Here is a 12,073-nt window from a genome sequence, read left to right as displayed (position 1 = left end):
ATGCATCATTTCTCATGTACTGTACTTTGTATGCCACCTGCTGCACAGCTTGGGCAGTAACCTCTGTATTCCAGTTGCCCCTCTGCTACCGTTGTTGACAATTTTGCTAGCAACAGGTCTAACTTTTTGAAATACCAGGAATGCTAGTACATCGTCTATCCGTCTCCCCCACCCCAAACTTGTCTGAAATAATTTAATCTGCTATACTGCCAAATTAGCACGCAAGTATCAGCTGTCAAAACAATGATGTACTTTCTTTGTCCGCATAAAAAAAAAGCTTATAGCATGCAGTTACCCTATTAGGTTTCAAAAAAATATGGGATGCCCCCTTATGCCATTTACACACAAGCAGGTTATTTTACTTTTTACAGCACAGGATCAATGGCAAGGGTTAGATTGATCAGCATGCTGCCAGCCCATGGCATTTATTTGCTTGGGCAGGAGGCCTGGACAATTCATGGAAAAGCTTAAATTCTATAGCACTATAAGTAAGGCACATGTAGCTGGGCAATCTCACTGGAGTATCAAGATATTCTTTCTGCTACTCTGCTATAGTTGCGACAGCTTTCTCAGGAATAGACAACTACAGCGCTGAGAGACAACACCGTTGCTAGTCAGCTAGCTCCCGGTGTGTGAGATCTCCACTTTGTACCTGGACACCTTGGATTGTTTGGAAATAACATATTAAAACATACAATTCCAGACACCTTCATGACAGAACCCAGTACCTGAATGATGCTGGAAATGGGTGAAAAAAATGTTTTTCTGCAAGTAGCAGAAAAAGCCCCTTGCAGCACCTTGCTAGGACCATGCCATCTAGGGTAAGGTTCCTGCAGGCAACCTGCACCTGTGAGGCTGCAACTGCTCCAGTTTTGGTACAAGGACAGCATGGGCAACGGCCAGGAAAGGTAGTGCCAAGTGGGAGGCAAAGTCTTTAGTGATGTTTCTACTGCACGTGTTACAGTTAAACCAAACTTTCTCCGTGGACAAAGCATTTAGGTCAGTAATAAACAGCACTGGTACACAGCTGTGGGTGTCACCTTGGGAACTCTTGCCTGGGTTGTGGAGGGGAGAGGCTGAAGGAGGTGGGTTTATTCACCTTGGAGAAGAGGAGACTGAGGGGGGTCTGTTTGCTGTCTGCCACTACCTAGAGGAAGGGTATAGACAAGATGGAGCCAGGCTCTTCTCAAAGAGGCACGGGGAAAATGCAAGAGGCAACAGCCATGACTGACAACAAGGGCAAGTCATGCCTGAGCATGGTTGGACTGGGTACTGCCAGAGGTCCCTTCCCATCTAAATCTTTTTGTGACTCTCTTTTTTTCACTTTGATAGAGACAAACACAAAATAATGTCAGATAAACTTAGATTATTAACAGAACTGTGAAGACCAGGTCCGCTAGCAATACAAACTGGAAATGAGAGAATGTCTTCAAGAAGCTGCTAGGTCTCCCATTGGAGCTTATGGCCACAGCAAAATCTATGAAAATTTCCTATCCCCATGTTTTGAACAGGTAGGGCGGCTCTGAACATCTCTCCCACACAGTGATGGACAGAGCACTACTTTGTTGTTTGGGGAAGAGGTTCTTACATAAATTATTTGCAAACAGACTGGATAGGGCAGCTATGAACTCCTGATTTGTCTGTAGGGCCTGGCACTCTGGAGAAATAAATCTATACTCAAACCATCCTTTAACCTGCTCCTAATCAATGAATGCCATGTGTATTCCACCTTACTAAAATCTTAAAAATAAAATCCATGTTACTTTAAGAAAAAGCTGGTTGTTAGTAGGCCTGTTCTCGTTTTTCTTTTCCTCAGCCTTCCTCCTGGCATGCTGGGTGGCACTGGAAACATGCTGTTACTTGCCGGGATTCTGAAACTGGCCCATCCCTCAGCTAGGAAAGGTCCAGGCACAATCCCACAGGACAAAAGCAGGAGGTCTGTTTGCCCAGTGACTGGCTGACGGTTACAGAAGAGGAGCACTCCTGTGTGTACATTGCAGGGGAACGCCTTTCAGCTCCCCAGGCATTTGTACCATGCAGCCAGGACAAGACCCTATTACTGATTTCTGCAGCAAATTTCTGACAAGGCATTAGTTCTGCGATCCCACTAATGGGAAGTGTGGAGAGAAACAAATGTAGATCTTCAAATATGCCTATAGAAGTGAGTCAGTAGATGCCAAAGCAAGGGGAAGCAGATGGCAAGGTGGATATGGTGGATAAGTGAGTAGGAGGCCTTTAGCTTCCGTAGATATTAAACTCCAGTCTGACTTATGGGAAGATGGGCAATGGACCTCTGTTAGTTTCTGCAGAGGCCAGCCTGTTAGCCAACAAATACTGCCAGTATACAGGAGGTGACTCTCTCCCCCCCAGAGACTGAATATAAGAAGCTAAAAATTGTTCCCTAATAGCAATAGATGATGCTCCTAAATGCCTGCACTTCTAATCAGAGAGGAAGAAACTGAAGAATTCCTTCCTTTCTTTTCTATTGTCATCGTCAGCAGCCTATGTCTTGCCTTGTAGAGCTTGGCCCTGTATTCATCTGCATCTTTTGTCCTCTCCAGCTTTGGAATTAGCAATAGAAATCTGCACAAGTGATCTTTCTCATGACCTGAGTTCTCCAGGTCTCTTCTGCCTTCTAACAGTACTTTCTGTATGACTGACAACATCTTCAAAAAGAAAAAGAGGAGACGGGGGCTGTGGAGAATCCCCCCACTGCCTTGGGACAGCGCAGGGAAAGGGTCACATGGGATATTTTTAGAACAGAATCCAATGGCAGTGATGTGAGGAAGGCGCAGAGAAAAACACAGCTGTGAAACCTAACACTTGGCTTCATATATACTGAGAGCAGGAACAGCAGAGAAACAAACTGAGGAGACGCAGCAGAAGACAAGGGTGAGAAAAAGGTATGTGAGGATAACAAGAGAATGGTAAAAGCGTAAGTGGCAAAGAGGCCATGAACACCTGGGAAGGAAATGGCTAAAAGAATATGGGAGAGAAATGGCAAAAGACTGAGCCAGGAGGACAAAATTTGATGAAGTGGCCATGTTATATAAATAAGCAGAGATACTTTAATCACAGAAGGGATCGAAGGACAAGAAATGGCCAGCTGACTCATCAGCACTCTCGTGTAGATGATTTGTGACCTTGAAGGCTGACCAGCAACTATGCAGTCTACCATCTCTCCTCATCCCAAGGTATAAGGGCTTCATAAGTGACTTAGGTTTTGGACTGTGACGCTGCAGTAGATTTTCTAAATCAGAGGAAAGCAGCAGTCATTCCTACAGTCTTTGAAGCCAGGTGATGACCTACCTCTTTTACTACAGACCAGCATGCCCAGAGAGCAGTGACTGCTTTATGCATGAAAACTGATGTAAGTAGCATTAGTTTCGAAGTGCTGTCTGCTGCTGTTCACTCACTAAACAAGAAAGAACTAACATGACTCACTACATGGAGTGGATAGCGGTAATGATGATACTTGATAGGAAAGACAGCATTTTAAGGCGTAACTTGCTAAGACACTCAAGTCCCAAAAGCATTTGTGATCCACTTGAGGGACCTACATCCAGAATTACAGTCCCTTGTTCACTTGCTACCTAATCCAACTAGCTGCCCTCAGTAACTAGCTGCTACTCTGCCTGTGATTCTTAAGGACTCAAGTATATGGTCATTCTGGAAGAATTCCTAAATTTATAGCCACCTCTTTAATGAAATAGGTTGTAGCATAGTTGCATCCTTATCATAAAACTTATCTGGGATGTGGGTGCCTTGAATTCAATTAAAGAACTAAGTGTTTTGGGTTTATCCATGCAGACACTTGAGGGATCAAACAGTTACCATTTATTACACAATCCTGTCCTGTCCAGAAGCCAAAAAAACCTCTCAGTGGCAAATATTTGGGATAAATTTATGAATAAATGAAGACCATGCAGTACATTGTCTTGCTTTCTCTCCTGAACACCTGTTTAGTAACGTACAAATGTTTTGTCAAAGAAGACTTGCCTTAGCTCAAGTTATACAGATTATGCTCTTTGAACTCAAGAAATCTAATACCAGTTGTGTCTTCCCACATGCACTCAAGAAAACTGTCATTAGTCTAAATACCCTGACTAGTCTAGTTCTAAACTAAAGAATCTAAAACTGAAAATTCTAGAGATTCATGAGTTTGTTACAGTTACAGAAGAAATATAGCCATTTTCCCCAAGTAGCCTACTCACTGTTTCTGCATCTTTTGCTGTCTCTGCTCTCTTCTTTACCACTGTTTTTGTTCAGTTTTGTAGTATTTCCTTACAGCTCAGTACCTCATGCAATTTGATCAACTCAGAAACCAACTCGGTTTGAATTTTTGATCTCAGTACCCAACTCTTGCTCTCCCTCCACAAACCTTACATGTTTGTATACTGTGCAAACAGGCCACTGCAATCCCATTATGTTGTATATTAGGCCCGGTCTCAGTGCTCTAGTGTTGGTGCTACTCAATCTTGACGCTGAGGATGCTACTTTTTTGTACTGGACTACAGAAAGACAGGCCAACAGAGATGAAATATTTCATAATCCAGCCTTTCCACTGTAATGACTGGCTCCTTCAGCAATGTTAATACTTGACAAGTGATAAATAGCGTTCTTAGTAAAACACTGTTGAGCTGAGGGCACGTGCTTGTGATGTGCCTATGTGGATCACTAAGAAATTTACATTCAATACAAAAGTCTGGATTTGAAATCAAGCTTTCAGTCATAAAGGGCTATATGGTCACACTAAAGATCATACAATTCTTCATTCGTCTGTAAGGCACTACATCATACACAAGAGCAGGGCTTAGCAGCAGAAAATGTTGGACTGAAAGCTACTCTCCTGGTCTTCACCTCAGCTTCCTGTTCCCAAAGGCAACCATACACTCCCCTTAGTAAACCAGGTGTTCTAGCTTCTACAAGGAGTCTCTCCATCTTTCTTTACAGTAGCTCAAAGAAGATAAGATTTCATGTTTTCCTCAGCCTCTACACAGTCTTATTTGTCTCCAAACACTGCTACCAAAACTTTGTATGCTTGGGTACAAAAAGGCCACCATTCATTTTTAGAGGTTGGGATTCCATTCGTGCTGTTCCTTAGGCAATCTCTATGATGCTAATCCTCACTTCAAATTACCAAAGGAAGTGGCTTTTTAGATACAGTACAAACTGCTACCTCAGCTTGTCCAGAGAAGTGTGAGGACTCATGAGATGCAATAAATCTTCGTTCTCCTAGTTGGCAGTAAGCTCTTAAAGTACTTAAAGCAGAAAGTGGGGCAACAGCCTGCCTCCAAATACCTACGAAACAAAGCAGTGCGAGACCCCATGGGATGTGCCCAAAAGATGCCACAGAGCAACATGCTCTGTGCTCTCACAGCACCCGTTAACACCCAGCATGGCAGTATCCTAACCACATCTTCTGGGAGCTGTAGCAAAGGGCAGGGAAAGCTTTCGGTGCCTTATCTGTGGTTGTCTGGAAAAAGGAAACCCATTCACAACCAGCAGCTGCATTTCTAAACAGCTCTGCGGACTGGGTGTCCCTACAGACTCGGCCCTGAGTCTCTCCAGCATTTTTTCCTTGGCTGGTGAATTCAGTGATGTAAATTTTTCACCCATGGGGATTAGGAACAATTCCCATTTTCATACTGAGAAAAGGAGAATATGGCCTCATTTTCTCTTGGAGGAAGGCACTACTGGGGCATGTGCTCAGGCAGAACTCTCACAGGTTCTTCCTAATACAAACAGGGAAGGATATTTGCAGGCAAAGACAGTGTTTAGCCCCTTAAACAGAGAAGGGAACAGCTATCGTGTAAGAAACATTCTGTCCTCCTGCAGGTATTGTACTCACCAGGGTTTGTTGGTATCGGAACGCTTTTGTTGGAGAGCCATCCCCAGTCATATCCCCAGAAACAATGTCCTGTGGAGTCGGGGTTGTTCAGGGCAATGTCTTCCCGTCTGCTTTCCACGGCAAAATCATGGAGTGAAACAGGCGCAAGGCTTCAGCTAAAATCCCACAGAGCACCCTGAGAGAGAAGGTTACTGGTGAGGGAAAGACAGAGAGGGAGAGTGTAACCAGAGACTCCCTGCCCCCTCCTGTTCAGTCTGTGCTTGGACACAGCAGCCGCTTCCCTGCTTTAATATCCCTCTGCTGTCCTGGCACCAGGACAGCTCAGTAAATTAACAGGAGGTAAGGTTTCCCTCTCCTCTCGCAGGCAGTATCGTTCTTCACTGCATTTCGAAGGGGTCAACAGTGGGACCATAGGAAGAATGGGGGCTGATGACGGAGAGATACTAGGGAAGAAGAGGACGGAAATAAAAAATTACCAAAATTAGAGACAAGAAAACCATCCTGCAACTTGAGCAGGATTATTCCTGCTACCTGTTTTAGGGACAACTTTGTGAAGTGTCAACATCTGAGAGGGCAAGTTCTCCTAGCAGGCCTTGGAAGACTATTCCTTATATAAATTATATGGTGTCCTCACATTTAACATAATTTTTCTCAAAGGATACCCATTATTGCTTATTCCCTGGCCACAGGACCTCACCACAAATAAACAGCCTTCCTCACAGTCTTTGTACCTTCATGAACCTTCATCCACTGGCATAACCAACACTCAGTACCTTTTTCATGCAGAATCACAGAATGGTTGAGGTTGGAAGGGAACCCTGGAGGCCATCTGGTCCAACTTCCCCCTGCTCAAGCAGGGTGACCTACAGCCAGTTGCCTAAGACCATGTCCAGACAGCTTTTGAGTATCTCCAGAAATGGAAACTCTGCAACCTCTCTGGGCAACCTGCTCCAGTGCTCAGTCACCCTCAGAGTCAAATTGTGTTTCCTGATGTTCAGAGGGAGCCTCCTGTGTTTCAGTTGTGTCCATTGCCTCTTGTCCTGTCACTGGGCACCACTGAGAAGAGCCTGGCTCTGTCCTCTCTTCAGGTGTTTATGTACACTGATAAGATCCCCCTGAGCCTTCTCTTCTCGAGCCTGAACAGTCCCAGCTCTCTCAGCTTTTGCTCATAGGAGAGATGCTCCAGTACCTTAATCATCTTAGCAGCTCTTCATTGGACTCTCTCCAGTATGTCCATGTCTCTCTTGTACGGAGGAGCTCAGAACTGGACACAGGACTCCAGCTGCAGCCTCAACAGAGCTGAGTAGAGGGGAAGGATCATCTCCCTTGACCTGGGACTGAGGAGCTGGTCCTGGGAGAAGCACATTCCTCCTAATGCAGCCCAGGATACCATTAGCCTTCTTTGCTACAAAGGCACATTGCTGGCTCCTGTTCAACTTGGTATCCACCAGGTCCCCCATGACCTTTTCTGCCAAGCTGCTTTCCAGCTGGTGACCCCCAGCATATGTTGGTGCATGAGGCTGCTCCTCCCCAGGTGCAGGACTCCGCACTTGTTGAACTTCAGGAGGTTGACTTCATGAGGTTTCAACTCTTAATGATTCTTTTTTCCATTTTCTTTCTAATTTTTCCCCATCATCCTCAGAAGTGAGTTTCAAGTTTTGAAACACTTTGTGACAGACAGATACACCAAAAGAATGCATATTCTAACATCTAAATATATGTCATTCCATTCCTGAGGACTACCTTAAAAGGATCTCATATTTCCCTCTTGTGTTAATGCTGGGGGTTTTTTTCTTGATCTCTGACTAGAAATGACATGGGAATATAGAAGACAACAAAAAAGCTATGCTTAAGCCAATTCATTGTACCTAAAACCAGTCAAAGCTGCTCAACAGCACAGTCAGGAAGGGTTTGTGGGATGCTGAGGATCCTGGAACATCAGTAGGTGTGCAAAGTAGGGAGGTCCTGCCTCCTGCCCTTCTGTGTGTTCTGGCCTGTGCCACAAGAAAAGCAAGGAGGGACTAATAGGGTAGAAAGGGCAAAATCAGGGTGCTGCTCTGAGCTACTGCTTTGAGAAACAGAGCACTGAGCAGCCATGGTAACTGCTACGTCCTCAGCTGAGTTGTAGCTACTATCTACTGTATCCTGAGGCAGCAGCCAGCCCAGAGGTCTGCGGGGAATGGAGCAGATCATAGAATCACAGAATTGTTAAGGTTGGAAGAGACCCTTAAGATCATCGAGTCCAACCGTTAACCCAGCACTGCCAAGCCCACCACTAAACCATGCCCTCAAGCACCACATCTACCCGGCTTTTAAATACTTCCAGGGATGAAGACTCAGCCCCTTCCCTGGGCAGCCTGGGCCAGGGCCTGACAGCCCTTTTGGTGAAGAAGTTTTCCCTAATATCCAACCTAAACCTCCCCTGGCGCAGCTTGAGGCCGTTTCCTCTCCGTCCCATCGCTTGTTCCTGGGGAGAAGAGACCGACCCCCCCGGCTCCAGCCTCCTTTCAGGCAGTTGCAGAGAGCGATGAGGGCTCCCCTCAGCCTCCTCTTCTCCAGGCTGAGCCCCCCCAGCTCCCCCAGCCGCTCCTCCCCAGCCTTGGGCTCCAGCCCCTGCCCCAGCCTCGCTGCCCTGCTCTGGCCACGCTCCAGCCCCTCCATGGCCTTCTTGTAGTGAGGGGCCCAACACTGAACACAGGACTCAAGGTGCAGCCTCACCAGTGCCCAGTACAGGGGCACTATCCCAATACAGGCCACAGCTTTTTTCACAGACACCTACTGGTTTTTTCCTCTGTTATCTGTAAAGCTTTTCAGTCAGGGAAATTGATACATTCTGTATATATTGAGGCAAAGCAGACAGTTACTTAGGGCAACATCATGACTTCCTAAGCTGTTTCTCCCACTAAATAAAGATGGGTTATGTAAGGGCATGTGAAAGGTGAAAGCATCTCCTTTATTAAGGTTATCCAGTCAAGGACCTTTTCAATGCAGAAGGTGATTAGATAAAGGAAGGGGGAAGCCACAAACAAAACCATGCAGAGACTCAGACCTGAGAGACAAGGGATAACAGAGATGATGCAAAAGACCAAATGTCTCCAGTCACTCTTTGATGGGCCATTAAGAAACTACAGGCACAGCTTTGGAGAGGGCCAGCCTGGACTTTGTAACTAATAAGGGGGAAACAAGAGGAACATAAGAATTTGAGATATTTGAACGGGGTCTGGGGGACTATGCAAAACTTGTGAAAGAAAAGGGTTGGGGAGGAACAAAGTGGGGAACAGATGGAAAGGGGCCGGTTTTGTGAAAAGCAAGGCTGGTCAGTGTGCTTGTCTGACTGAGTGCTGCTCCTGATCACCAGAGTCTGTCCTATCTTCTTATTAAATCCTTGCTTAACTATCTTTCCATGTAACCTCACTATCCCATGTACATGAGTGCTGTAAGGATGAGGTGCCAGCAACTGGTGATACTGGTGTGAGTGAATTTGGGGTCAATAACTGCAGTCAGACCAGGGGTCTAGGAGCTCTGGGCCTGTGGTACCAGCAGCTGGAGTCTCAGCATCAGTAGCTGGAGCAGCCATAGCTCTCCAGATCACTTCACTGGGTGCCCCGAGTACTAGCTACAGGTGTGAGGGGACTTGGTGCTAGCAACGGGAGTCAGACCAGGGGTGTAGGCACCCCAGGCCTGTGGTGTCAGCAACAAGAGTGGGTGAGGTCCAGCCTCTAGGATGGGACCAGCGTGTGTCCTGGGTGCAGCTGCCGAGTGGACCAGCATGAGTGAGGCGAGGCAGGGGCTCAGCACCAGCAGCTAGAGCAGCACCGGGGGTCACAGCCCTTGTGTCAGGTGCCAGCTGCGGGCGGAGTGGCTGTATCTTCCCCAAACCTGGGATGCGTGCATGTAATTTGGTGGCAAACTTCAACCTCGACTAACCAGCAAGTAGGAGGCCATGGGTCTGGTCAGGGGTATTAGGTAGGCAGAGGGGTCATGTTGGCATTCAGCGGGACCCATGAGGGTGGGGTGCCTGTGGGATGAGCATGCGAGGGCACCGGTTCGCTAGCAAGCATCAAGCTGGATTAGCAAGCAGGTAGCAGACCCATGGAGCAGATAAGAAGGCCCAAGATTTGGGCAGGGGTATGGGAGACACAGAGGGGCCACGCTCTCACGGACGCATGAATGTGCTTGTGAATCTAGAGAGCGGGGATGTGCGTGCTTTCACTACTGAACTTCGATCCTTACCAGGCGAAGAGGAGAAAGGGGAGGTGGCTGTCTGTATTTATGCTTTGAGTCTTGGTAGTGCTGAAGCTAGGTGCTGCTGAAGGCAGTGCCTTATCTGCTGCAGTCTGTGTAGCCGGCCACATCGGTGTCCTCCGTACGTCTGTCGGACGTCCAAGATGCACACTCAGCCTTGCTACTGTTTGAACCTGCAAATGGAAAAATCAGGCTGGGATGGAAAGCGTGGGGTTTCTGGGCTGGGCAGGAGGAATACCCAAGCCACAGAGCTACTAGAGGCAGTGGCAGTTTATGACATCCCTTCACTGTTTATTTCTATGTAAAATCAATTTAGAAGTTACGCCTATGCTCAGCGTGACCTTTTCCCCTCACGCTTTAAGTGACTTTACAAGTGACCGAATACTAACAGCTAGCTAGTTTGCATTTTTCTTTACAACCTGAACATAACAGATCCAAATCTAAATATTTTCTCAATGCAGCATGATGCTCACCTTTGTGAAAGCACGGTTTCTATGAGAGGTGTTACTGTTTCTCCTTATTTTACAGCTGAAAAATCAGAACTTTTAGGAGTGACAAAGGAAAAAAAAGTAAAAAAAAAAAACCTCCACAGCCTAAAATACAGCTATTCTAGTTATTTTTTTTAAGTTAAGGAAGTCTGAATACAACTCAGAGCTCTTTGAAAGATGTAGTGAATGACACAGAAGATGTCTTCTTAAGAATTTGTGCACGCGGGTGTAACCGTTTACACAAAACTACAGTCCGGAGACCAAGTTATACATAACAGTGACCAGAAACGAGGTACCAAACGCAGATGAACGGAAACAAAAGAATACCAAACCTTCACGAGAGAGATTTCTACAGGTAGAATTGGCAAAAGCGGCAACACTAGGCCAAATCGCATTGAGTAGGACTTAGTACACAAGTCTTACTACGCAAGCCTAGTGAAACAGCCTCACCGAGGCTGCCGACCCGGGACAATGGCTGATGATAACTTCTCTGGAGATTCTTGTTTCATTCCTTTCCTTTAAAAGAAACTGTTTTCTGTATGCAAACGCCAATGACATAATCACCATGTAATGAAGATGATCTATTTATTACATAACAGTATCTTCTTTTCTTGCATTTCCTTCTCCTAACTTAATAATTTAGTGTTGTGATGTAGCGAAGAATTCTCATACCCTGAAGACAGGGTAAGAACACATCGCACAACACAGGTACAGTGTACGTTAGGAATCTCAGCTTGGCATCAATTTTATTTTACCAGATGTTTTATAGATGTTTACGCAAATCTTTTGACGTTTTGGAAAGCATGCCCTCTTTCAACACCATTCCATACATCCTCATTTTTAAGGAGATCAATGACTATTTTTACGAAGTCAAATCCTCTGAGTATCTATTACTTTTCATAATGGCAAATAGGGAAACAAAAGCAGTTTAGAATGACTAGAACTGTATTCATTTACCGAATTGCTCTAATAAATACAATGATTTTCATGCAACTCAAGATTTGAAAAATACCTTGTCTACATCCCGTTCGCTCTTTTCACTCCCTTTTGACCTTATTGTTCTTTTGGTTTTGAGCCAAAATGTGAACCGGTTAACTATAGCTATTAGTTAATAGCTATGAAAGCCATTCCTTAAACTATGCTAGTAGCTCAAAACTAATTTCTCTGAAAATACAAACATCTTGTTTACTTCATCTTCTGTACTACTGGAAACACTTTCTGCACAGGTAGATGTTGGTAATTCCACTGCTAATGTTACTACTAGATTTCCTGTACCTGAATTTGGTTTATGAAAAACCAATGTACTCTTTCCATAAAAAAGGTAACTTAGAAGATGGGAAGCACCCATCTAGGTGTCACGGATGAGACAAGTAAATGGCAACCTCTAGCGGATCTGGATACTGGGGTTTATTTTAGAACTAATGAGAACAGAGCTTTTACCTTCTTATTTCATACTCGCTCACTGGCTTTCTCCCAGGTGCATTACCTA

At 45.4% G+C, this 12,073-nt stretch overlaps 1 protein-coding gene across 1 annotated transcript in view; it reads right to left on the bottom strand.

The window, feature by feature from the left end:
- Positions 1-12,055, bottom strand: part of CLCN1 (chloride voltage-gated channel 1) — a 77,575-nt gene extending 65,520 nt beyond the window's left edge. The window contains exons 1-3 of the mRNA XM_087755999.1: positions 12,025-12,055; positions 10,085-10,269; positions 5,852-6,026 (exon numbers count right to left, since the gene is read on the bottom strand). Coding sequence (XP_087612125.1) covers positions 5,852-5,902 — 51 coding nt within the window. The 5' untranslated portion in view covers positions 5,903-6,026; positions 10,085-10,269; positions 12,025-12,055. The remainder of the gene's footprint in view (positions 1-5,851; positions 6,027-10,084; positions 10,270-12,024) is intronic.
- Positions 12,056-12,073: the final 18 nt, after the last annotated feature.

Source organism: Nipponia nippon, unplaced genomic scaffold (genome assembly GCF_047370975.1).
Source record: "Nipponia nippon isolate SJK-2023a ecotype South Korea unplaced genomic scaffold, ASM4737097v1 scaffold_2, whole genome shotgun sequence".
In the NCBI taxonomy this organism is placed as follows: Eukaryota; Metazoa; Chordata; class Aves; order Pelecaniformes; family Threskiornithidae; genus Nipponia; species Nipponia nippon.
This window is presented reverse-complemented; position numbering and strand designations above follow the sequence as displayed.